Raw genomic sequence first — 27,617 nt, forward strand, 5'->3', positions numbered from 1 at the left:
GCGCTGCTTGGTGGATGTAAAATCCTCCGTTGTTCGGTGCATCAGACACAGTTCTGTTGAGACACTGTGTTGCACTGGCACTGGGATCATGCTGGCACGGGCTGTTGCTCACTAAATACGGATTCTGTGCTGTTTCTGAAATATTTTTTTCAAGGATATGTTTTGTACTGAATTTTTTTTTTTAATAAGAGTTTACTCTGTCCAAGATGTAAAAGGGAAAAAAAAAAAAGCTTTTCAACTCAAGCAAACAGAAAAGCGTGTGATGAGCGTTGGTACGTTTGAACCTTCTGGAAGTGGTGAAAGGACAGGAACAGGGATGCGGGCAGGTCGGTGTTACGGGACTTGAGCCCGCCTGGCGCCGAGCCGTGCGGCTGAACCGCGGCGGCTCTTCCTTTGACCCAATTTTGACTTGAACGTTGAAGTTCCGAGGCCAGAGATGCGCTAGGTGGGCAGGATGGCTTCTCGGGAGGACCATCCCCCGCCGCTGGCCGGCGACCGCCCCGCCCCGCCCCGCCCCGCCCCGCCCCGCCTCGCCTCCGAGCGCGACGGAGGGGGTCGGCGGGGCGGGCGGTGCTGGGACCGGGACAGGGACGGGGACAGGGACGGGGACGGGGACCGGGACAGGGACCGGGACCGGGCCGCTCCTGCCGAGGCAGAGGGTCCCGCCGCTCCTCGCCATGCTGCCGGCGCGCCTCCGCCCGGGGCGGCTCCTGTCCGCCGGGCCGCTCCGCCTGCCCGCCCCGCGGGGAGCCGGCGGGGAGCCCCCCCGGAGCCCGGGCACCCCCCGCGGTAAGGGGCTGCGGGGATGGCGGGGAGGTTTGGCGGCGGGCGGGGGGTCGAGGCGGCGGAGCGGGGCTGGGGCCGGGTGCGCACCGCCGCCCGCGGGGGACACGGCGGCTCGGGTGGTCCCAAGCGTTGTTGTGCCGGTTTGGGTACCCACACCCCAGGCTGCGGCGTGTGTGTGTGAGGGGGTTGTCGAACCGGACCCGCCGGTGCACAGTCAGTGCATGCGGGGGTATTGCGGAGGCTGCGTGGAGGTAACTGCGCGCAGCGGAGAGCTGGGAGTTTGATCCCCGAGTTGCTCTTCCAGCGACAGGGGTGGGCACGGATTTTCCCCTTCCCCCGCTACCCATCATTCATTGACTCTTAGTGCATGGTTTGACGAAGTGGTTTTTTCCTCATCTTTAAGCTGAGCAGCCTCACAAGGTGGTTGCAAGTTACAAACCTTCGAAGTTTGACAAAAAAATCCTCCTCTGGACTGGACGTTTCAAGACCGAAGAAGAAATTCCTCCCAGGATCCCGTAAGTGCGCGGCTCTTGTCCAAAGGGAATGTGGAGTTGAAGGGAAAGTGGTGGCGTGATCCCGATCTAAAGCTTTTACACAGAGATTGAACCAGTTTTTCATCACTGAAATCTTGGAAACAAATTAGAGGGCAAGAGAATTTCCTGTCCTGGTTAGAGGTTAAGAAGAAAAAATGTTCCATACTGGAGTCCCCAGAGTCTGGGATTAAGAGCTGGATCCATCTGAGTAGACAGCCTCAGTTACATTTATATACTGGGTTGTTTATTTTGTTTATTCCTAATGTGCAATCAGAGAAGGATGTCATTGGTAAACAGTATCTTCTGTTAATAGCTCCCATAAACCATTCTAAGGGAGGTGACTGTCACTGAATGATTACATCCAACAAATTATGATCTATTATAGAATTTGAGGAAAAATAGAGAAGGAGGTTATGAGAGAAACATCCCCCACCAAGGAAAACCGGGTACTTGGCATAGCCTTAGCCTCCCGTTTTTGTTGACCCACTGGACTAGATCATCTTTGAAGGTCCCTTCCCACCCAAAACCACACTGCTTCTGTGGTTCTCTGGCTTGCTGAAAGTTAGCATCTCCCAGGGGAGTCGGTCATGGAGCATGTGAAACCCCTCTAATGCCAAATTGCTGCCTTTTTCTTAGGATGTTCAATAGTGTGTTAGATGTCTCTCTGCAGGACACTACTTTTTATCATCACAGCATGCCCCTGTCTGGGGTGGTACGTTGCGTGTAAGCAGCGTGCAGAGTTCTGCCAAGAAACAGATACATCCTCCGCCTGTTCCTGTTGGTTCCTGACTGGCATTTGCTGAGCTGGGCAGCGGCTTTCTAAAGGGTCCCACCTCTCTTGCACTGTGCTAGTCCCACCATCTTCCCCTAGAGAACGGGTCAGATGGGTCTCAGAAGCTCTGAAAGCTGTTCAAGTCATCGGGAGGTGTTCATAAGGACACAGACGTTTGCCAGTCCATACACATACACGCACGCACGCACGGACACACACACACACGGCTTGTTCCTCTGCAGTAGTTGGCCTGCCAAGCGCGTGTCACCACTTTGGGCTTTCAGGGTGGGCAAAGTCTTTTTAGAACTGTAAGATCATAAATAGTAACATACTAGAGGAAATGAATTGTGAGACATTGAAGCTGAACCGTGTCAATGCTTTAACTATTTAAAAAAACAACCAAACTTGCAAGATATTGTTACCTGTGAACAGAACCTAGCTGCTGAAGATAGTTTGTATTTAGGGTGAAGTCTGCAGTCCTTATTCAAGGTTGTTGGCTTGTTGTGGTTTGGTTTTTGTTGTTTTGTTGTTGGTGGTGTGTGTTTTGTTTTGTTTTTTAAAAAAACCCACACAGCTGTTACTGAGTTCAGCAGAGGTTTACCCGGCGTCTTGATGAAGGGTTGAGTAGCAAAGGCCCTAATGTGCAATTAGGGAGGAACATAATCAGGTCTGTTCTCCTTAAAGCAGAGTCAGAAAGCAAGAAGAAAGTGAAAATCTGCTTCAGAAGAGTTTCAATTAGTGCATCGTGGAATACGATTAGGCTAATCAGCCAGACTAATAGCATTTATGGTTTTGCTTCTGTTGCTACAAATGGATTAGTGGATTAATGACTTTATGTGCCAGTCTAATGTGTGGTTTGATTTAAAGATGATGTTTGCCATTGGACAGAAGCACTCTCAGCCACTGTCACTCTCAGCCATCGGCTGGCACTCTCAGCCATTGGCAAGAAACGTGTCAGGTACAACATGTGCCTCTGTGTGTTGGCAGGGACAGGGGTACATGGCACGGCCGCTCCTCAGACCTGCCCTCTTCTCTTGCATCAGGCCTTCGGGAGCAGCGCTGCCGCCCTCAGCCTTGGTACGCGCGCCCACGGGCACAACTTCCACCGTAAAAACTCCAGCTCTGCCCCATCCCGCCGCTCACCCTCTTTAAAGTAAAGCCAAAGGTGTTCTGGGGGAATGAGATGATCGCAAGATCTTTATTCACAACGTAAAATCAATTCTTTATGCAGCTATCCTTTTTACTTATATATATTACGTATAAAAACATAACTGTGTATTAATGTGTATTTATATTCTGTACCTTATGAATATATGTTTATACATATAAAGCATTCCCATGTGATTTATGAAAGGAAATTAAGCGTACAGCCAGCATTATAACGAAGATCTTAAAAACAGTATTCCCACGTATAATGTCTAACTCAGAAAATGACTTAGTGGAAGGTTTTGAGACAATTTTAGCGATAGGGAGATTGCCTGTGCTGGTTCTCGGGTGCAGGCAGCCTGATGCTGCTGCTCAGAGCGGAGGAGGGCGGACATGGGAGTGGAACGGAGGGAGCTGCTGGGCCGTGCAGCGCTTCTCTTGCAGCAGCTGCTGCCAAACGTGGGGCAGAAGTTTCATTACTTTTGCCTTTGACGACTGGCAAAAATAATCACATAGATTGTCGTCGTTTAGGTGTGTGTTCCTGTAACAGAGAAGGCTGACATCAGCTGCCCACTTTATAAATAAAGCTGCTGCTTTTCTAGAGAATTAAAAACTCATAGCAATACAAAATCTGTTTCAATCACCTACCCAGTATGTGAAGTCCCTGGCCTACAGTACACAGGACGCCATCTAAACAGGTTAGATACAGCTGGAGTGCCCCTCCTCTCCTGTGAGGACAGGCTGAGAGAGTTGGGGCTGTTCAGCCTGGAGAAGAGAAGGCTCCAGGGAGACCTTATGTAGGGTGCTTACAGGAGAGATGGGGAGGGACTCTATCAGGGAGTGCAGCGATAGGATGAGGGGTAATGGTTTTAAAATGAAAGAGAGGAGATTTAGACTAGATATGAGGAAGAAATTCTTTACTGTGAGGGTGGTGAGACACTGGAACAGGTTGCCCAGAGAAGTCGTGGCTGCCCCATCCCTGGAGGTGTTCAAGGCCAGGCTGGATGGGGCTTTGAGCAGCCTGGTCTAGTGGGAGGTGTCCCTGCCCATGGCAGGGGGGCTGGAACTGCGTGATCTTTAAGGTCCCTTCCAACCCAAACCATTCTGTGATTCTGTGACAGCAACTGAGTAAGAGGAACTCGCTTTCACCACATCTGGTTAACACTGCATACACTTCTCCATCTCTTTAATAGATAAAATCCCTTCAATTTCACTATTTTGAAATAGAGCTTAAGGTATGACTTCTGGTGTATTTACCTCAAGTATTTAAGTGCAAATATTTATTGCACAAGCAATTTTTTTTTTCTCCAGCTTAGAAAAAAAAAAAAATCCATTTAAATTCACTACGTGTTGCTTTTCCACTGGAAATGGATGAGGGTCAGAAAATGCAAAGCTCTTGGGCGGTACAAAACCAGTCATGGCAATCTGAAGGCGCTTTTGTTTTAGGAGCTAATTCTGTTTTCATTTTTCAACAGTGGCGTTATGCCTGCGACGCTCTGAAGAAGAGAGCCTTCACAGTTTTCTAACGATTCAATTCAGTAACTTTTAATTGCAGGCCAGAGATGCTGGACAGGGCAAGAAACAAAGCTCGAGTCAAAGCTTGTTACATCATGATCGGCCTCTCCGTTGTTGCCTGCTTTGCAGTGATCGCCTCCGCCAAGAAGGTGAGCGCAAGCGCTAGCCGGTTAGCGTGGAGCGTGCTTAAAAACGACGGAATTCTGCGAAAAGCAGACAAACCTGAACAAACCCTAGTTTTACCCAACCCATGCTCCGTTAAGCAGTTGCTGGCTGTTCCCAGGACTGGGTGGCTTTCCCCAAGGCGCGCGGTCACTCCTGCTACGCTGATCTTAACCAGACACGTTATGTCCGCAGGCTGCTGCGCGTCACGAGTCCTTGACGAGCTGGAACTTGGCAAAGAAGGCCCGGTGGCGGAGAGAGGCCGCGCTAGCGGCCGAGTCCAAGGCAAAGTAACTTCACACGAAACGCCGCACGTCCTTGTAGGAGCAAAATTAAGTGTTGCCGAGAGCGATGAGTGAATTTCACTGATAAATGGGTAACTGTAGCGTTGCTGAGACTGGAGCCAACAAGGGTAGTCACATGGCCATGGAAAGAAGTGGAGGGTCTCTTTTGTTAGAGGGATACCGAATGTACTTGTTGCATATAATTAAATTTAGTTAGAATGTTTTGCACATGATTAAAAGCAGTAATTACTTTCAGAGGAGATGAGGTAGTTTCCTAAGAATGCCAGGTATGGGGGGAGCCAAGTTTCCACTACCTTGAAACTTTCCTTTCAGGCTTGATCTTGAGCTGTTACACAGAAGTTCCTTACGGAAAAACTAGTTGAATTTTTCAATGAAAGGTGAAATACAGCAAAGACCAGGCAGTAGTGAAGTCAAAGGATGAAAACTGCAAAAATACATTATACAATTCACTTTTATGCTTCTACATAAAGGACAAGCTGTACTCCGCCTGAATATTAGGACAATGAGAAGGTTTGGAGAAGTGAGAGGAGGGGAAACGGCCTGATAATCCCACAAATTCTCAAGTGCTTGTAAGCTTCATGGGAATTCCGAAAGTGATCAGTTCTGCAGGCAAAGACAGGACTGCGATGATTACCCTACAAGTATATGTTCGGTTAGGTATTTACAAAACATATTTAAACCCCCAAAGTCTTCTGTATGGTGCCAGTGCATAGTTTTACAGCGCACACATCAGCCAGTTTGAATTCATTTGCCTCACTGCCGTATTCAAAATGGCGTTTGTGTTTTCCTAGTTTAAGAAGCCACGCTTATTGAACCACTAAATAAATACAATCAACATCTGTAAAATAGGTTTTATTGGTTTCTGTATGGTATTTGGAGATTTAACATTCCATAATATTGCATACTACTCATATGTGTTCTGTTACAGTAATGGGCCTTTGGCCTGGAGTTAAAGATGCACTATTACTAGCTGAAGTTAGTGTAGGTATTTTCGTTTCCACACATTATATGAAGATATTGTGCCGTAAGTAACTAAAATTTCTCAAGTCCAGATTTCAGTGAACTCTTGAGGTCACAGTTAAAGCTTCACATATCAATTGGCAGACCTATTACAAAAATCCTCAGTTGTACAATTTAATAAATTTAAATCAACTGAGAACTGTGAAGAAAAGACAATAGTGCATCTTTTTTTTTATTTTATTTTTAAAGACAGACCCGACAATAAATATTTTCCAGTTGCAAACTTGTTCTACAGCTAACTTACTTCTGTGCCAACATTATTACTATTTTCCGATTGCTGCTAGCAATGGTGTTTAAAACAAACACTAGAAAATGAAAAAGCTGTATGAACCAGTCCTCAGACAAAAGTGCAACGATGAAAAAATTAGATATGATTCAGTGTATCAAGAGTAGGGAACTGAAAAAAAAAATCTTATGCTTTGCATAGTTGCATAAATTAGCTAGTTAGTATTCACATTTAAGCAGAACAAATGGTACCCTTTTAATTATAACCAAAACCCAAAAGCCAGTATTTTTAAACAGATTTTGTAACTGATGGGGCACTTCAGATTCCATATAAAATACCAAACTTAAAAGAGATTTTCTTCTCTCAGTTCTTTTTGTGATTGTTGTTTGATTTTCTCCACGCTGGTTTCATCTGTTTAGGCAACATCATCATATTCACACCCCTACCTGCAAATGACCACACCAGAGCTGACCTTAAGTCATCATCTCTGGTTTTATATTGCTCATTTACGTGCTTTTAATAAAGTGTGATGTAAACCCAGTGATAACGCAGGAGAGGCCATGCTGGACGTTCATCCTTTAAAGAAGAATTTTCATTATAATTTTGTAACATCTTTAGGGTAAACCAAATGTTGAGTTTAAATAATGACTTCCATTAGCTAAAGTCCATCAATTTTAGTTCCCTTCTAAACTGTTACATTTAAATGTTACCAGAAGCATGAAATATAGTTTATCTAAATGCATAAAGTGCAGTCACTAACTGTTCATACATATAGAATAATATATCCACAAAACTGAAGACATTCTTTCAAAACAAATATAATACTTTAAATGTCCCCTCTTTTCTTCATTTTCAAGTCTTTTAATTAAGATATTTTGTAGTTCAGATTTGGTTTAAATTAGAGAGGCTTATAAACGCAGTTTTTACAGGGTTCTCCAAATAAAAAGCAGGCACAGCTGGTTATGGTATCAAAACAAGATTGTTAGAAACAATGGAATACCCTGTTACCTGAATAATTTTCTTACGCTAGAACTACATTGAAATTCAGCATTTACTAGTAATCCTGGTAGATTTCCATGATTGTTACCCTGTACTTTGAACAGATGGGGTGGGCGGGGAAAGAAGGAAGGTCAGTATATGAAAACCTAAAACTATGAGAGTAAAAAGGGCACAAATACAATCATCTAACATTATATGAAAATTTGGCAGCTGTAATCAATATTATCACACTATTCAAAACTGTTGTGCTGTACAAATCTAGGTTTAAAGTGTCATTTGCTAAAATACCTTCATTATTCAGAGTTCATAAAGTAACAGCACTCCTATATACACTTCTTACACTTCTATCTTCCACTAAAAAGACTTCAAAAAGAGGTTTCTTCCCTCCCAGTTACATCTTAGTCAAAATTGACCATTAATCTTAGAAAATCCACTTCAAGTCCCACATTCAATTACAATATAGTATATATTGCTGTAACATCAAAGTGAAACATCTAAGAATCTTAACTTGCATGTAAAAAAAATTCTAAATATAAAATGGTACTGTAAATGATACCACCTTTAACCTGTATTTTTCAGTGCATTAAAATCTTGTTTACTGACAAGCACAGTGCCATGGGGTAAGTAATTTGTAATTTAAATTGCAGCTTTTTATGAAGCATGAAATGCTCTCATATGTCAAGGATTTCACTTAACCCAAGAGTTTGACGTTAATACATTAAGTACAGGTAATAAAAAATAATCATACTTCAGAGGTAACCCAAAGTATTAGCTTCTCCAAATGAGATATACTACTAACAGACCAGAAACACTACTTATATGCAAGTCGAAGCAGAACATACATTTTTCTGTATTCAAAATTGTTAGTGTAAATATCAGAATTCTATTTCTTTTAGTGTTTAACAGCAAACACTGTATATTGTAGAGCCTAAATATTTAGATGACGATAACTTCTAGTTAGTTTCGGTGTCCACGTACTTAATGCTATTTACAGTACAACGAACTTCTCCTTCAACTGGAAAGGAGTGATTCACCATTCATTCTTCACTGCAGTATTTCTATTCTCTTACCAAAAGAAATCAGAGTTAGTGAACTTAAAGAACAAATCGAGTGGCGGTAGCGTATTTGGTCAAAAAAATAACACCTACTGTCTAAACTTTTAAGAAGCTACTGTACTAGAAAGGCGAACATTGCAAATGTTTCTCAAACTAAAGTGTTACCACATTGTGACAGGAGACAGCTGTAAAGCATGTGCTTGGCGATTTGTGCAAATCACCATCTCTGTCATTGATAATGGCAGCATTCTTGTGGTAACTACAGCAACTGCCTCCACTGCAAAGTAACTGTATTTGCGGCTGACTTTTAATGCCATTTAGCAGCTTTAATTTCAGAGCCAACAACAAACGACCAGCAAGCTCTCTGCTGATTCCAATTTGAAAACCTCTGAAATAGTCCTCTTCCCACATAATTCAGAAAAAGCTTTTTCATATATTCCATATTAGGTAATTAGCATTATATATGTATATCTATTATGTCTTTAAATACATTTTATAAATAAATTCCAACAGTGTGTTGTAAAGTAAGTAATGCATAAAAGTTTCACAATTTAAATAAATATTTTTCACATTCCAATTCAGCTTCTTACAAGCTCATCTTTATTTCATGCCTTAGTTCTGAAGCAACGTTTTTGCTTCAATACAAGAGGTAGATTTGATAGAGACTGGGCAAGTCAAGCCTACTGCCAAAAATGCAACTGTCAGTAACTGTATTGCTGATATGCAGTTTGAGACTACATGAAAAATTCAGAACCACTGCCTAAAATCCTACTAAGTCTTAACAGTTCTTGTTAAATCACATGTAATGCTTTAGACATGATTACTCACAGTTGTTTTCTGTACTTAAGAGATAATGAAAAACACAAATACAAAACAAAGAACAGTTGTATCTAACACAATATATAAAAGTGCATGAGCTGCTGCTTCATCTATTTCTGCAAAACATATTCAATGGTTTCCTCTAACTTTGGCCATAAAGAAAAGACCTCTGGGGAAAAAAGAAAAACAAACCAAACCCCAAGTGTTTACATTTTATGCTTTCTTCACTTCAATAGTTTACAGCTGAAACCCTTCCATTGGAGCCTCCTGCTGTTGAAACACAAACTGCTGCTGACTTTCATCCACCTGAGGTGCAATACTGGAGTCCTCCTCTTCGACACCAAAGTAATGTTCTATGAGTTCAAAAGCCTTTTGGTAGATCTCTTGGTTTTCATGCCTCTGAAGAAATTCAATTTTATCAAGTCCTAAATTCAAAACAAAACATTTTCAAAATCTAGTTGCTTAAATGAGTGATGAATTCAAAGCAAAACAGCTTGTAGTATAGCAGTGGTACTTAGATTAAAAAAAAAAAAACAACAAACACGCAATCCCAAATCATCTCAATTCATTTGATATCACCGATTCTTAATTTCCTAATCCATGTTGCTAGTCTTCGTTTTCTGCTGTCCAAACTAATTTTAAAACTATGTTAAAAAGGTATCAACTGAACTAGGGCGGAGGAGGAGGCTGTAGTATCTACAAAGAAATATGTGATGTCTACAAAGAAATGGAATTTGTGTAGAATTAGGATAGCACAGAACTGTTTGCTGTAGCAATTTCCAATATCCCCATTTCTTTTCCTTTACTCTTCAGTAAAGGAAAACTTTAACTCTAAATTCTATCCCCTATTATGGAGTCATCACTGGGCACAGTCTGTTATTTTTTTTTAAATTTAATTTTAAGACTTGAAGATAGTATCTTTCCAAAGGCTTATCATTTGCAAGTGAGAGGACATAACCTCTGCAGAATTAACTGTTTGGCGGTCAGTTGATTCATAACTCTTTTTTAGGTATTTAAGATAATTCAGTTTTCACTTAAGTTGGATTAGGAAGAGCTCGTATGAACCCTTCTGGTGACTGAAGAGGCCAAAGCAATGAGGGTGATATAATCAGCTGTTTCCCCTACTTATACTCTACAGCTTTAGCAGCCTACACTTAACTGGTAAAGGAAAAAAAAACCACCTTGACATTCAATAGTTGAAATTATGAAAGGACTCAAAATCTGCAACAGAATAAATTTCACTGAAGTATTCAGTACTTATTCCTCTTACACATTAAGGAAGTTCTCCAAGTATGCACTTGATTTTAGAAATGAAACTCCTGTAACACGGAACTCAGATTTAAAGGCTGCTTTACAGAAAAGTTAGTACCATCTATTCGGATATAATGTGGTCAACTAGAATTGTTATTAGCAGTTTCTGAAACACAAATGTCTGCCAATTTTGTTTTGTCAGAGCTACAAAAATATAACCCTCCATAAATAATGCAATATTCATTTTAACATTAATTTTGTTAAATCAAAAGCATCTAGTCAGGAAATTTCAGAAATAGTCATTTTAGGTTTGATACTCTGCCTTTAAAATGTGGTTTAATTAAACAAATCTTAAGAAACAGAGAAAATACTTCAACAAATTAGATTCAAACTTATTTAATTTTATGATCTGAAGTTGATTTTGCTATTACTGATATTTACTATGCTAAAAAGTGATCTGACTTTGGGAATAAGTAAAATAAACTCTGATCTCACATCCCTGTTGGTAATGAAACTGAACCAGACAGGACTATATATTAAAGTAATAAAACTGCATTTAGGATTGGCTGATAAACTTATGCAAACCATGGCTTCAATAGACTAGGACACCTGTGCGTTAAATATTTCCGAGATTGTTTCTCTAGAGAAACATTTCATAAACTGACCACAGACAAACATCCACAGGTTTTCTGCATTTAATCCCTTTTCCCAACATGTTACATTACTTAATTTATGCTACTTTAATACCCACTTATGCTTGAAGTAATTCTTATATTAAACTTACCTACAGATTTCAAAATGGTTTGCAATGGTTTTGTTTTGACAGCCTGAAATAAGGAAGTTCAGGTATGTAGTTTTACAAGAAGTAATTTCTTACCATATGCTTCCTCTATAAGGGCACAATAAGGATTAATGCCCATTCCATTTTGCTTAGACTCTTGTTCTCCAAGACGCAGAATATTTTCAAGTCCATTTAAAGCCACCTGTACTATTTTTGAATCCATCACAGTCAGGAGGTCACAAAGAGGCTTGGTACAACCCAGTGCTACCAAATACCTTTGTAACAGCAGAGACACAGAAGGGGGTGGGAGGAAAAAGAAGGACTGATAATCCAGCACATTTTTTCTGACATGCCAGTCTATGACTACTGGTCCTTAATTTTGCTAAAGTGATTGAAACAGAAAAATTTCTAAAACATGCAACAACACAAAGATAAGCTCAGTCTGAAATTGAATAACTATTTTAATTTATCCTAATGAGAAAATTTAATGTTCATATTCCTAACTAGAGTGTGGAATCTGTAGTCTTTTCAACTCCTTTTCACTTGTGATCTTCAGATGGGTCTAACTGAATGTAAGAGAAAAGGTTAGTTTTAGCAGTAACTTCTTTTCCCAGGCACTTGAAATTTCGTAGTAGCAAAAATATCTAGTAAATACGTCAGCGACAGATAAGATCGGACACAGCTCTGTGCTAACATAGTCCACACTAGTAGGCCATTAAGATATTAGCATTACCTACTATAAAGGGAAGGACATAATTGTAAATATAAAAAAATATTTGGATTCTGAGTATATCCTATTCCTTTTTCCAATTTTGCAAAAAATTGTGTATGAACTTTTGGAAGTCAGAACCTGTGTCCTTGTTTCTACTGTGTAAGTAAAATGAAGACAGTAATGTTTGCCCGCATCAAAAGGTTGCTTAAATATAGTTTACTTAGTGGTTTTAAATTACCCTGCAGTTAGACAGTAGTACATTGAGGACATTAAAAGGGCTAAAACTAAACACAGATAATATATCTGTATTTCGTGACAAGAAGCTATGTTTATCACATTACACGCACATTTACTATCCTGAATTAATATACATTTAAAACAAGCTAAAATTTAAGATGTTACATTATGCAAGCAACCAAAATAATAGCAAAAAACCACCAAACAACTTTCCTTACCTCTGATAACATTTAGTGATTATAAGGAAACCAGCACAGTTTAAATTTTAAATAACTAAGCCTGGACTTACTGCAACAGATCTCCTAAATGTGCTGGAAGAGTTATCATATCACTTTCAGTTCTGGCTTCCAAATAATACTCTGTCATTTATAAATCCATTTGTCAACTACTGACTCAAACTGATCACTATGCTGACAGTATTCAGAGAAACTGGGGAGTATTTTATTCTAATCATTCAAGAAGTCCAATCTTTGCAGCACATAAATAGCTGCTGACAGTAAAATTTTAATCAAACTGAATTTTGAAAAAGTGATTTAGATATCTGCTTTAAAAAAACACTGATAGTGAGTTTAAAATACATTAAGAAATCAGTAAAATTCCTGAAGTCTCTCCACAAAGATACAAAGATACAATCCCATTGCACAGGTTTTCTAAACAACTCTCCTAAATTTTTCAATTTTTACACACTGAAGCTGTTCATTAACTGTTCCAACTGTGTTTGACAATACAATATCAATTTTGGAACATAACCCTGTGAAAGCTTTTGGTGTAATACCACTGAAACAAAGCAGCATCGGTCAATTTATTATTAAGTCTACTGCGCATATTTCACTCGTTTTCCTGATTTTTTACATGCTTTGTCCCTGTACAGACAGTTTCAAGAAAGTTGCGTCTAAGATTTTGTTGCTATGTTTCTCAAGATTCAAATGCCTTAGAAATACGCACAGAATATTCAAATGCCTTAGAGAAGATACTTAGGCAGAGAAACTAGTAACACATACAAACTTACCTAATCTGCTCGGGGGTTCCTCCTGATGTTGCATTAGTTATGGCCCATGCTGCTTCTTTTCTGGTGCGAAATTCAGCTTTTTGAAGAATTTCAATCAATATTGGAAAAATATTTGCATCTATAACAGCCTAAGAGATGAAATTGTAATATTTTACCATCATTAATAAAGATTTAGTATACACAAAGAACATTAATACCCTTCACTACAAGAGTCAGTGATGCCTGCTGATATCAAAGCAAACAATGTTTTGTTAGAAGGCAGCACACTAACTAGAAACTCTAAACTGAAATTCAGAACTATTCCAACAGTGCACTGCAGCAGCCATCAGAGTATCTTCTTTTTTGATTTCTCTGTCTCTGGTGGACAGAATGCTACTTACTGGATAGGTCCACTTAAAAATCACATGACATAAGCACTAAACCCGAGTTTTTGAACTGGAGATCAAGCCTCAGAACAAAACTTCACTTTGTCCATTTTATTCAGGTTTGCAGTCTCCATGGAAAGACTATGTCTATAATTGGAGACTATATTATATATTTTAAATGGCATCAAGAAGTAGCACTTTCACCTTTTATTGAAGTAGAGGGGGGGGAAAAAAAAATCGTATTGAAACATGTACTCTGATTCAGAATTCTCATTTCTATCAACCAGAACCTTTTTCAAGTAAACCCAGACACCTGGAGCAGCAGTCAGGATTTAGTAGTTCCCACAAGAATACAACTTAGTATTGATGACACCATGCAGGTTTTTTATTCAAGCAAAATGTTCTACATTTGCAAATCTATAGAATTAGTCCACTGACTAATTTGTGCAAAATGTTTTGTTTCAACTTTTAGGAAAGAAAAATTGCTTATTACTTTAACATGTATATTGCAATGCAAAACAAAATTACAAGAGAATATACCAGCAGATGAAGCTCCCACAGGGAAAAATAACAACTGTTGATATTGACTTATTTCTCCTTGTGATGGAAAACCAAGTGAACTGGTAAAATGAAAACAAAACCAACCAAATAACAAATATACAGGCTTTACCTGAATCTGAGCTCTGTTTCCTGCAGTAATATTAGAAACAGTCCAGCATGCTTCTTTTCGAATAGATTCCTTGGGACTACTAAGCAAGTGCAAGAGACAGGGTAATGCAGAGCAGTTTAGAATCACCTAAAATAATGTGAGAATTGAAAATTAGATACATTTATAGATACTGTCTTGTGCATTATACATATATATAAAAGCATTTTACAGATGACTTCAAAGGAAGATTTTGCAACACATTTATACTATACAAAGTTTCATACATAACATCTTGCAAAATTAGCATTCAACGCTGTACTGTGTGAACAGACAATCCAACAATTTGAAAGAATCTGCCCTCAATTAAGTTCAGACCAGTAGACCAGCAACAGTAAGACTAAATTAAGGCTGCTTAAGGCTAGAAACTGAATAACTGAGAATAACTGAGAAGTGTAAATCTAATCTGTATAGTTATTTGTTCATTTGGTTTTTAAAGAGACAGATGATTTCTATTTAATTCCTTAGCAAAATCCTCTCCTACAGAGCTCACAACAAATCATGTAATTAACTTATTTCCTTATTTTCCCTTTACACTACTTCTGTCAGCCTTTTAGACACAATTTTCTTTAAAGCAAGACTTGTCTTAGCATTTCCTGCATTGCTTCAAACTCAATTCCATTGCCTAAAATTAAAAAATTAATCTTCAGAACTAATTGCATCAGTAAGACTATCACATACAAATTCACAGATAAATGACATCTAACTGTTGCTTACAAGTAAAAACTTTGACTGCATTTGAAGACTTAAAAAAGGGAATGGTAATAAATAACTGAACCCTCACTACAGAGGGGAAAAAAGATGGGAGGAGGGGAGGCGGGGGGGAAGCAACAGTCCACACAAGAATGAAGCAATCCACTACATACAGAGCTGTAAAAAAAAAAAAAGTTCATTCTTACAGTAATTTAATGTTTAAAATAGCAGCCTAAACTGTCAAATTACCAATACAGATTTGTACAGAGCCTCTTTCACTGACATATGCAACTACCTGTACTGGGCACGTACTTTGTCACAATTTTTACAAAATTCTGTCCTGCCAGTTCATTTTTCTTAAATAGCCTTACCTGTGTTTGGATATCATCCCCAGTCACAATATTTCCAACTGCTCTTAGTGCAGGGGATACCACCTTGTAATCGTTATGCCTGAGAACAACATTAAACCAGTCAGTATTACCAAGTGTTAAAGGATAATTTCGCATTTTCAGCTTACTTCAGGTGCTAAATTTTTGGTTATAGAAAACACTGTACTACTTCTTATACTTTCCCCCTATTTTGACAACTGCAAGCCCACAACTGAATTGCTGATTCAAGGAAAGTGCATCCCTATGGAACAACACAATTTAGAGCAATCTATCTGTCCACCAGCTCAGGTATTATTGAATACAATACTGGAACCTGCCTCGTTCAATAGCCACAGAAACAAAAAGGGTGTTATTAGCTGTATACTAAATCACAACAGCCCCGCTTTGTAAGTGAAGTCCCCCTTTTGTAAGTCAATAACCCTAGAAGCCAGTACATGAAGCCAATATTCCCATATTCAACTGCCTGAGGTGTGGGGGAAAGATGTCTACTCAGTTGTCCTAAAGTTTCTACGGAAGACAAAGCAACTTCACCCTCTCGGCACAGCTATACAAATGAACTTCTCACAGGGAACTGTGCTGAGCTGTCAGCGCTGAGAACTACTATCCCTGACCTACTCTGCAGTCCCCATGTAAACACAGGGATTAGGCTCTCTTTCTAGGAAAATGACGAACCATAAATGAAATATACTGGAACAGTTCAAAAGTGGCACAAGCCTGTCTCTGGACTTTGTGAGTCCAAAAACTGTCTGTATTGCAACTATGTCTCATAGAAAGGTAACAAAATACAACAGTGACATAAATAAATAAAAGCTGAGAAATTGATTTAAAATTCAACTAACTTTGCTCTTCAGTCTTCACCTTTCTATTCCTCCATGTAAATTAAATCCTACATTAAATTTTAAAGAATATAAAGGAATACTTTGGACACAACTTTTTTCACTGTCAATCTCAGCAAAAATCCCAGGAGCCAAGCAACCTAGCAAGCAACTTAAAAGGTTTCAGATTGAATTTATATTCATCACTCCTCACAAAATAAATTCAGACTTGAGGTGAGAAAAAACAAGTCAATCTGAATTCATTAATATTAACAGTACTGCAAGACATTTATTTGGGGAAGACTTACATCAGCAGCTCTACCAATCTTCGACACACTCCAGAATCAATAACAGCTTGAATTTTATCATTGGGACCATCTGAAAGGTAAGAGAGGGCCCAGCAAGCATCTGCTAATACATCCGGGTCACTGCTAAATAACAGTCTTGATAAAACATTTAAGCAAGGAGCAACCTAGGTTAAAGAAAAATATTGCATAGAATTAGGTGTCTCATATTTTTCAAGTTTCAGACAACATTCTGCAAAGGCATAAGGTGCAAAACTATTTACTGCCAAAGCATACGCGCTCATTAATGAATCAGGACCTAGGTGGAACACTTCCTGATTAAACTAGATATCCAAGTCAAACTGGAAAATCGGATAAATTCTGATTCTATTGTTTATTTAGAGATACTATATTAGATATATAATTGTTCAGCTTAAACAAAACAATCTGCTTTTACAGGTAACCAGATAATCATGAATTCCTGACGCTTTTTTGAATCATTCAGGGAACATAGTTTCACAGTAATAATATTTTTTTTATATGGCTGTCTTCATAAAGTACTGGTGGTTATTTGTAATAACCAATTTACAATTGCTTTACCCAAAGAAACTCAGAGTAATTCACAGAGGACTCAATGTTCACTGAACCAAATCTAACAAGCAACGGCTGACTTTGTTTCTCACTGCAACTGTAGCCTCTGACCTTAATCTCCTACAAGTTCCACACATACAAAGCCAAATGAACTAGACCACTTTACCACCACCTGAAACCTGACAGGTTTCAGCTGTACAGCTTGGGAATTTCATATTCTTTGTAGAACTTAATTCTTTATCTTGCATCAGTTGTGAATTTCAGCCTCCTTTATGTGTCTAACTGAAGCTATTGCAAAGAGCAAAAAGAAAGGAGCTATTCTTATTTGCAGCTGCCTACAGGGCATCCTTTTCCACTGAAGTTAAAAGTGCTTAAGCAGCAAGAAATCTTGCTGTTCTTTTACTACCAGACCAAAACACTACTGAAGGATATAACTTAGGCAGAGCAATTGTAAGGTGATCAATTAATTGACATCAGAAATCCCCCTTTTTTGTTAACATCTCTCCAAGAATTATTAAGGAGCAATGACAGTAATTACCACTCCATGAGGTAAGCTTCAAGACATGTAAATTCTCTCCAGATTATCTTTAATGGTAATTTAAATCCAGTCTCTTTTACCAGAATACAAAATGTTCAGTTCCATCTTTTAATATCATTAACCTTACCAGAAATTTATTTCATACTGAAAATAAGGAATTAATACTCCTACTAGCCTCTACAGTCTTACTGTCATTACAACCACATACTGGAGAGAGAAGGAAGTGAAGGGGAGAGCATACAGGCAGATCACCTCTGTCATCATAGTCTGATTTAACTGCATCTGACAGAGCAGAAAACTCACAAAATTTTATTCTTGCACCATGCACTCACAATCGTAAAATAAAAATCAAAAAATAATTATTTTTAAAAAACTTCAATCATAACTCACATCCTCTAAAACAAATCTGGAGAAAATACAGTCCCAAAGGTTTTAGTGATGAATGTATTATTTGTCCATCATTTCATGCCATTGAATGACTATTTGCATCTGACTAACTACGATCTCAGGGTTTTAAGTAATTTAATTTTATTGCAGATAGGTGTGTCAAAGGAGATGATTTTGTGTAGATACGACAGATGGACAAGACTGTGTGATTACATTAAAAAGACACAATCGAGTCCATCTCCAGATTCAAAGATTCTGTCTGTTATAGCATATTACAAACATAAGTCATCTTCAGCTTTCTGATTTCTCAAAATGAATACTTTATTATACCTTACTGAAGTCTGGAGGTGGGTTCTTTCCTCTACAGAGATTTGAGAGAGCCCAAACTGCATTTCTAGTTGTTGTAAGACGATTTGAATTTGTTAACAGTCTGTCAAAGTGAGACAACAATTAAAAAAATAATCATTTCTTATTTAAAAGGTAAGTCTTTTTATGTTTATTATCACGAACAGTTCCTCAAATCAGGAAAAGAAATTGAAACAAGTGCCCAAGGATTTATTTACCTTCATAGTTTACACGCTGCAAATATTTTCTTAGAATCAACTGAATCTGAATAGATTACTTTGCATGGACATCTCATTCCCAAATCAAGCATATGCATATAAAGTAAACCATTGCTCATATGACAAATCATTCAACTAATCTTTTCTGATGGTCTTCAGAAGGGGCTAGGAAATCCCTTGAATTAATGTTGATGTTTACAGTCAGAGAATGCCATTAATAATAAAAATAGTTCTATAAAAAGTTATAACTGTGAAAAAATTAATGCTTTACTACTTTTGCTGAATAAAATGAGATCGACTAAACACCTGAAAAATCAGGTTCACTTTCCAACACATACCAAAATGTCTAAAACTGTTAATCCTTTAAATTCTCGAGTAAGGCAATCACATTCTCCTTTAAAGCATTTTATTATTTTAAGCAATAATAAATTGAATAAAATTTCTGTTGTGTAAATTTTTTCTCTGTGATGAATGTACCTTACACTCTTATGTAAGTGTATATTAAATGCTGGAATGATATTCCAAGTGAAATCTTCTGGTGGAACACAGCTCATATAATCACTACTCTTCTAGCTCAACTCAACAAGTAAATGGATAGACAGCAAGACCAGAGCTCAGAGCTACTCAACAAAGGTGGGGAAAGCAGTCTACTGCCCAGCCACTTGGAAGTGTCAATTAAACCAGCTCTCTCACCCTATGTATCCAGAACTCTGGCAACACAGAATTCTGCACAATACAGAAATTTTATACCTGTGAAATGACACTCCTTTTGTAAACATTGGAAAACTTGCAGTCATGGACTAATTAATTAAAGATACACATGAAGCTCAGGTAATCCAAAACATTAGATTCATAGCAATATAATAAAAAAAGAAACATTCTGAATTTAGCAAAAAGCTTATATTCTTTTCAAATGAATTTCAAGTTGAAGTTTAAAGTTATCTATACCTGTCAACTACAGTTATGGTATTAATTTACAATACTTACTCCAAGAGGGGTGGTAATATTCCACAGTTTAAAACAAAGTCTCTGCATTCTGCGTTATCACCAGCAATATTACCAAGAGCCCACACAGCCTTAAAAAGCAAAGCATTCAAGTGAATTTATACATGCTTGTAAATCAATGTTTACAGATCTATACATTTTTTTACAGCAAATATTACAGAATAAAAAAAAGCAGTATCATTCCAAATATAAAATTTCAGAAGACTACTCATTTCTGTATTACATTTCTTATGAACTCACACAAAGTCAACTACCTACACTTGATGTCATCCTTTCAAAGAAATAGTCTTCTGCTATGAAAGTATGTTGATTCACGTGCTTTTCAATAAGAAGGATGCAAGCATTTTTTTCAATAGTTACATTTCCTCACTATGTGTAATAGATTTAATAAAACTGTCTCAAAGTTGCAAAAAACGTATAAGGAATAAAAAACTTAAATCATGAACCTTCACTACACAAACTTTCAAACATGCTAAATAAAAGCCAGTAAATTACAGCCTGTCTTAAAACATAAACAACAAACCCCAAACCAAACAAAAACCACCAAAGTTCAGGAAAATGTTAGTGAAGACTGTAACATATTAAGATGGAAGAGCAGAAGGATACAGGAAATAAAGATGCAAGATAACTTAGGGAAAAAATCCACATTGTTTTCTACTATATTATTTCTATTATGGTGTTTCAATTCCTGTCCACCTGTAAATGCCACAATAGAAGTTAGGTTCTTTCTTCAAATTACTCAATAACACGAAATAAAAAAACAAGTTCAAAGAAACCTAAAAGAATCAGAGGGGGAAAAAAAAAAACATGACAGAAAAAATACACTGAAGGCAAATTTTAATCTTCCTGGAGCCAGATCAATGGGCTAGTAGGCAAATGGGGCTCAAAACCCTTCTGACTACACACCCCAAAAATACCCATTCATAAATTAATTTTAAGTTATAAAATACCCCAAGAAAACAGTTACCTGCTCTTGTACATCTTCATGTTCTGAACTAAGCAACTTAATAAAAATTGGAACAGCTCCAGTTTCAATTACAACTTTGGTGTGTAGAAAAGTTCCAGATGCTATGTTTGTCAAAGCCCAAGCTGCTTCAAACTGTTAAAGAGCACCAAGAAGACCACATTAAACCACTCAGTAATAAAACTTTAATTCATGAAAAACAGTTTGACATGAGAGTTGCAGAGGTTAATTTTCCAAATTTTTTTTCCCTTTCTATTGAATTGCAATTATTACTATTATTGTACATTCTATACAATAAAATAATTGACTTTGACAAAATCTCCATTTAATAAGAATCTTCAGCATGTAAATTATTTTTAGATTTTGGCTTGCAGCAGTAATCATAGGGAAGATTTCAAATCTCTATTAACTAGCATGAATCCCTTCTGTTTCCTCTACATTAAGTTAATTCTTCTAGTATGAATGCACACAAGGCCTAAGTGTCATTCCATGGGCTGCTACAAGTAGACAGAACTAGTTACTCCTATCGTTAATTATATATTTTTCAAAGATTTTCTAAAAGGATTTCTCACAAGCCTTTCAGTTTCCTGTATTTTTTTTATTCTTTTTTAAGATTTCAACTAAAAAGTACTACAATATACTCAACACAAACAAAACAGGTTTTGCTCACACATCAGTGCTGATGATCTTCATATACCATTCTGGAAACCCTCTTGAATACATTCTGCTTTCAACACCCAAGTATTTGATCAGCTGAATACATAACCCTAAAGACTACTACGAAATTCACAAGAGTCAAGACACAATTTCATTGGTGGTAACTAAACTGCCAACTAAAATTTAGAGCCTCAGTGGTTAAAAATAATTAAATTCGGTTATATATATTTATATTTTTAAAAAATAAATAAAATCACATGCTTTCCAACGCTCTTCTAGGGGGTTTCTAATCCCACTCCAAACTCCCAGCCAGTACCAGCCAAACTCACTTGCAGAGTGTAATTCTCATTCCTCTCTAGAAATTTCACAAATCTCTGTACTACTCCTGGTTTTTGTATGACCTCATCTATAGGCGGATTAGGCTCTAGGAAATAAAAACAAACATATTTATGTAAGTCTAACATAAAAAAACAAATAAATTACTCCTTCAATATGACATAAAACATGAATATGATTCTCAGTTCTCACCATAATTTTTGCCATTCATTTTGCCATTTGCTAATGTCAAATGAAGGAGCTAAACTTTTGACTTTAGAAGACTGCAGGATCACCTCCATAAAGTGCTACAATTTAGTAAACACCCTATTATGTGTAATAATAGTAACACATACTATTATCCATTGGCATGTTAGTAACACATTACAAAACACTGTTCCCTCAATCAGTAGTTCAAGTCAGTGGCAGAGCAATTATGATTAGATACTATTTTAAATGAGCAAGCACACCTTTGCCCATCATGCTATACAAATACTGGCATTAATTTAAGACTGCATGTCTTACAGTCTCAACAAAAACAAGTTACAACTGTTCTTTGGCAGACATTAATTTTTCTCCCTCAATTACAGAATGAGAAACAGAAATTGAATTACTGCAACAAGTACTGTAAGTAATGTTAGTGTGCAGTTAGTTACTGTCCTAGACACTTCCATCAAAATATCCTTGCTTTTGTTACTTTGTCTGAAAGACTTAACATGAGAATAACAAAGCTTTCTGTATTTAGCCATTTGGTCGGAAGAGATTTGGCATGGTTTCTCTATAAACAGAACTAGAGGTTTCAGCAAGCTCTATTTTAAAGCAAAACAATACTAAAGGTTAAGTGAGTATCACTAAAATTCACAATAACGCAGAAGGAACGAAAAAAATCAGGCCACATTTAGGTACCTTTAGATAGCAATTTTCTGAATTTCTGAGTTGCTGTGAGTTGCTGATCAGGATCATCTGAGAAAATCATCTGAACCATATCTACTGTAATAACTTCTTCCTAAAAATGAAAGAAGGATTTCTTATGTCTAGTACCATGCACATTAACAGGTAACATTCTAAACACTCTCTCAAGTAATTACCTCTGGAATAGGTACGGTAGAGCTGACATCAGGATCCTGAATTGGACTTTCTACCATAGATTCTTCATTTCCCGGGAGAGAAACGTTTCGGCGTTTAAACAGCTAAGCAAAGAAGAAAATTTTGGGAGGCATCAGAACTTACCATAGAGTGGGTACTGATGACATATACTTGAAGAAATGCTTTCACCAATACCAGTCAAAGTATTTCAACTACTCACCTTCCTACTCATCCATGCAAACGGAATTCTACGTGAAAGTTTAAAGAACATAAAGGAGAAAAACACTACTATATCTGTATCTTGATAAACTGCACTCCAACACTTCAGACACTTAAAAACTGAAGTTCTTTTTAATTAGCAAAGATCCATACACTTTTCCACATGTAAGAAAAAGAAGATACAAATCTTTTTACTTTTAGTCTTTTATCCCTCAAAATTAGCATTTATTTTTAAGCAGTAAATAGTACTCTACAAGTTACTTTCTCCTTTTATAGTTTATAGGCTAGTATCATCAACACAGAGCCAACATTTGTTTCAGCACACTGCATTCCTCCCTTCAACAGAAGGTCTAAGATATATTTTTTTTGCATGACAATTAAACAGCACCTATATTTCATATACAATCGCAGAAAGATTAAAACAGCAGCATTATTTTAATATAGTTGGAGGAATTTATATATTTATATAACAATTTAACAATATAACAATAATTATATATCGATTTATATAACATTAAACATCCTCTATGTCCAAAAATCGCTTTATAATTGCCTACATACACTTCCTGTGCTCAAAATACATACCTACACTGTACTATTTAGTAAGCTATCTTTAATGAATGCCTCTTCATTTTCTGGCATGCAAGCAAAACATTCACATTAGCCTGTTTTCTTCAAGGAACTAAACCTAAATTTTTATCTTTAATCCAGTACTACACTTACAACTACTGTAATTTAACAATTCTAAGAATATTATGTTGGTATCTTTAAAAATAAATCTTAGCCTCTCAACCCATTGCCTAAGATTTCACCTGTAAGCACAGCAATGAAACCTCCTACTAAATCCTGAAGGTTTTGTCCTCTAGGTATCTGTAGACACGTAGATTTCTGCTACTATACATGCCTTACACTGCAGAAGAACTCCATGTGCACAGCTACCCATATCTCAAACAGGAACCTCAAACAAGGCATTCTCTCCCTTCTTCAGTACACTTCTGGATTGGGCAAAATCCTGGACACAAAACAACTACAGAATCCTGGACGTAAACAAGGTTTAATTCCATCTAAACCCACAAAGGAAGAAGAAACAACATTCCTCTTTTGGAAGATCAGCCATTCTTTCTATCACTCAACAAGGACACAGAAGCTCTTGGTTGAAATGCATAAACTGTTATTGTTTAGGATTACGGTTTATCTACCAGTTATAATTTCTTCTGGAGCAAAATCAGTCTCATCTCCCTACATAAACTTATTCTCCCCAGTTCAAGCGCAGCTGCCAAACACCAGTCCAACAAATTAAGATCAAGGAAAACGTAACAGTATTCTCATTGTTACAACAGTCAGCATGGGAGAGGAAACACCCATTATTTTCATAATTTATCTAGGGAGTATTTACTACAAAATATACAAACAAAACTTTCGGCAGGAACTGCAAAGCAGTTACCCATTCACAGGTAAATGCTCCAGCATTATGCTACTTCTTACTCTTACCTCTCTGGCCCAACTAATTTAAATTCTTTTTCCATGCAGTAGCACCGCTTTCCCAGGAGAAGGGTAAGCACTCCCACCTCAGAGAAGACTGTAGATCAGTGCCTGGGACACTCTCTAGGGTGTGGGAGACAAATTCAGCCACTTTAGACCAAGCAGAAAAACAAACCACATTCCTTACTTTCCCGGCAAGAAACTACTAAGCATTTTGGGAAAAGGAACTACCACAAACCATGAAATTATACAATGCTCTGTGTACTCTGATCACTAAAAATTCAATGAAGATGACTGAAAGTGCTATATACAATAGTTCAGGGTACACTAATTGGCAGCCACTTTACTAAGCTACTGTAGAAAAGCTCTTCGGCAATTTGAAATATGGCTTCAAAGATTAAAACAACCCTTCTCCCTTCTAACAGTACAACTTTGGCCTAAACTCTGGAAGAGGATGCATGGTTTCTAATCCTTACTGGAAATAAGAGTATCCTTTCAGCCCAGTCTTACATGTTTAAACCTAGACTAAAGATTATATTTAAGACACAGGTCCCTCCTATCTGTGCCCTAGTGACTTAAGAGGGCTTCTGTTCACTTTTTTGTTTTATGATCCTATCAACAGGTGCCTGGTGCTCCCCAAGACTTCAGAGAAAACAGACATTCAGCCTTGTGCTCTGGATTCTGCTCCACAGGAGGAGTCTGCTCAAGTCCTTTCACATATCTGAATTTAGCTTCACAAGCACAACAGTTAACAGCTCACCAAGATACTTACCTGTTCTTCCCTTTTCTGTTTCCGAAGCTGTATCCCTTCCTCCTCTCTTCGCCTGCGCATTTCTTGGGGATTAAGTGCATTATTCTTGTAGCTTTTCATCCTGAAGTTATCTTTACCCGGGCTCGCCATGTTGTCTATGAAAAAAAGAAAAATTACTCCAAAAGGCAAACTTGACATCTCTTATACTAGAGCAGCAGCTATATATTCCTGTAGCTGCTTGCAATACCCAGTTCATCAAGAAAAATCTTTAAGGTAGAAATCAGAGGGAAATCTTTGCCTAGATGGGCATTTCTAAGCTGTAGATGAAACTACAGTTCATCTCTGGGATCAGATACTTCATTAAAGGGCATAAGCTGCTGCATAAAGAAATCATGGGTCTTGTGAGCAAACTGAGAAACAAAAAGCAAACCCATTATGTTGTTAAATTTTGATTCTGTCAGAAAGTAAAGGAATTTGCTTCCTCCTCTCATAAAGGAGATATTAAATGTACTAAAAAATAAGGACAAATACAAGAAGAAAACCTGCAGTAATTACTGCTTTGTTTAATATCTTACTGCATTTGTTCTTTTTTTTTTTCCCCTCTAAACTGTATGCAGAAAAAACTGCAGAAAAACAAATTAAGGATCAGTAGCACCCAGACAGGCATACTCTCTTCCATTTTAAACTAACAAAATCATTGATTCATTCTAATTAACAGCTCTTTTGATGGATTAGAGAATTAGAATCTGACTGTCATTTCAGGCATACCAGTTAAGAAAAGATAAAAGTGATAAAACATGATTCTGTCACTGAAATGATCAAACTGACTGACTGACAAAGGTTGTTAAGAGCACGGTGCTGGTTTTTGAAGCTAAAACTGTAGCCTTCTTCTGAGAAATAACTGTCAAAAATATGATTTAAGAATCTACACAAACTCTCACTTGTCTGGAATTTTTCCATGACAAGAAAACATCTAAACCACAGCTCTTGAGCTGTGTACAATTCTCTATCAACTTCCATGCTTGAACTATTTATTTTTTTTATATCAACAGTACCAAGGACTGCTGAGCAATAAACACAAGCCATGGGAGGAAAACAGTGTGAAGACTTAGGCAGACATCAAGAAGACATTCCAAGGACTCAGCAGCATGTTTTAACCAAACACATTTGCTTCATAAGAGCCTTAGTAAACTACTGTCATCTCTGGACCACAATGCTAAGTGTGCCACCATCTAAAGCAATTTTCTAGTAATTGTCATGTAACTTCTGAGGTACAATTTAAGAAGATCATTTTTACAACACTACTGGCTTAACTACTCCTAGAACATCATCACTTCCTTAATCATTCATGCCTTGCTAATTTAGTTGTGCCAATAAAACTGTCAGGCCAAGCAAGGTACCCAACAAGAGACGCGTGCATTCAAAGTAACCCAGTTTAGGTCGCCAGCTCTTTGAAGAGTTAAAGAAACACATCTAGGAGAAAGGTCTTATCAAAAGTGTCTTCAAAAGGAAAGCTTATGAATTTATAGCTTCATTCCCCCCCAAAAGAGTTTTGGTATAGACATCATAAGGGCAAAAAGACCGGCAGCCCCTGATCTATTCAGGCTTCATGACTTCTTCATCTAGATCCAAGGAAGCTTGCGCTTCTGCCCTGTGAAACTACACGCTTTTTAACACTAAATCCCTCCACCCACCACATCCTGCATCTCGCCCAGTTGCTGTGCCTAGACTAAGACCTCTCCTACTCGTGGTCCCTCTTCTCCCTGCCTACACAAGGCTCCCTAAACACCGCGCCGCGATGTGCCACCCCCGCCACGCCCCCGCCTGCCAGCGCCGGGGGCGGCCGGACGCTCCCCGCGGGCTTCGCGCCGGCCGAGACCCTGGCGCAGGGCCGGGCCAGACCGCAAGTCCCCTTGTCTGAGAGGACACCCAGGGCGGCCGCACAGAGGGACCACCGAAGCTCTCCACCTATGTCCCCAGAAAAACCCCCTCCACCAGCGCAGGGCAGGGAAGCGGGAGGACGGCTGCCCTCCAGCTGAGGGGACCAGATGCCGGAGAACAGCGCGGGAAGACCCCCGTCCCAGCACCAGCCTGGCGGGGAACCGAGCTGCCGTGCGCGGCAACGCCCCGCTGCTGCCAGCCGCCGCCGAGCAGGCTGGAGACCGGCCTGCGCCGGGGAGCGTCACAGCAAGGGGCACCGCAACGCACACCGCCCCGGACGGGGGACACGGCTCCTCCCTGCCCCTACCCGCCGGCTTCTCAGCGTTCTCCCGGCTCTTACCCATCGAAGCGCAGCCGCGCGGCGCCCGCCGCCCCTCAAGCGAGGAAAACCCCGCTCCGCTCCGCTCCGCTCCACCGCGGAGCGCGGCGCCGGCGCCCGATCGCAGTTCAAGATGGCTGCCGCCGCCCCGCCGCGCGCCGCACTGGCCGGGCCCCTCCGTTCCCAGCAGGCTGTGCGCGCGCAGGCACACACACACAC

General features: G+C 38.8%; 2 protein-coding genes across 3 annotated transcripts; one reads left to right on the forward strand and one right to left on the reverse strand.

The window, feature by feature from the left end:
• Positions 1-562: 562 nt before the first annotated feature.
• On the forward strand, positions 563-5,925 carry FAM162B (family with sequence similarity 162 member B). The gene is made up of 4 exons (XM_063329738.1): positions 563-789; positions 1,190-1,301; positions 4,793-4,901; positions 5,110-5,925. The coding sequence occupies exons 1-4, from the start codon at positions 678-680 to the stop codon at positions 5,206-5,208; spliced, it is 432 nt and encodes a 143-aa protein (XP_063185808.1). The 5' UTR covers positions 563-677; the 3' UTR covers positions 5,209-5,925.
• A 131-nt stretch (positions 5,926-6,056) lies between these two features.
• KPNA5 (karyopherin subunit alpha 5) lies at positions 6,057-27,579 on the reverse strand. 2 transcript variants are annotated; one of them, XM_063329735.1, is made up of 14 exons: positions 27,420-27,579; positions 25,160-25,293; positions 22,689-22,790; positions 22,507-22,606; positions 21,615-21,709; positions 20,632-20,763; positions 19,647-19,735; positions 18,427-18,526; positions 16,605-16,768; positions 15,464-15,542; positions 14,364-14,489; positions 13,329-13,456; positions 11,467-11,645; positions 6,057-9,763 (listed from the first exon to the last, which is right to left on the reverse strand). In XM_063329735.1, the coding sequence occupies exons 1-14, from the start codon at positions 27,421-27,423 to the stop codon at positions 9,576-9,578; spliced, it is 1,620 nt and encodes a 539-aa protein (XP_063185805.1). In that variant the 5' UTR covers positions 27,424-27,579; the 3' UTR covers positions 6,057-9,575. The 2 variants fall into 2 exon arrangements, with proteins under 2 accessions (XP_063185805.1, XP_063185806.1); XM_063329736.1 differs by lacking the exon at positions 27,420-27,579 and adding an exon at positions 24,397-24,510 and having other exon boundaries at positions 25,160-25,297.
• Positions 27,580-27,617: the final 38 nt, after the last annotated feature.

This window comes from Chroicocephalus ridibundus, chromosome 3 (genome assembly GCF_963924245.1).
Source record: "Chroicocephalus ridibundus chromosome 3, bChrRid1.1, whole genome shotgun sequence".
NCBI lineage: Eukaryota > Metazoa > Chordata > Aves > Charadriiformes > Laridae > Chroicocephalus > Chroicocephalus ridibundus.

Coding starts and splice junctions, on each gene's coding strand:
- KPNA5 (XM_063329735.1), bottom strand. Junction 20,764..21,614: donor ATGAGAATTACACTCTGCAA/GTGAGTTTGGCT, acceptor GCTCTTTAACAG/TTTGAAGCAGCTTGGGCTTT. Junction 16,769..18,426: donor CACCTCCAGACTTCAGTAAG/GTATAATAAAGT, acceptor TCTTTAACCTAG/GTTGCTCCTTGCTTAAATGT.
- FAM162B (XM_063329738.1), top strand. CDS start 678: ATGCTGCCGGCGCGCCTCCGCCCGGGGCGGCTCCTGTCCGCCGGGCCG. Junction 790..1,189: donor GAGCCCGGGCACCCCCCGCG/GTAAGGGGCTGC, acceptor CTCATCTTTAAG/CTGAGCAGCCTCACAAGGTG. Junction 1,302..4,792: donor GAAATTCCTCCCAGGATCCC/GTAAGTGCGCGG, acceptor TTTTAATTGCAG/GCCAGAGATGCTGGACAGGG.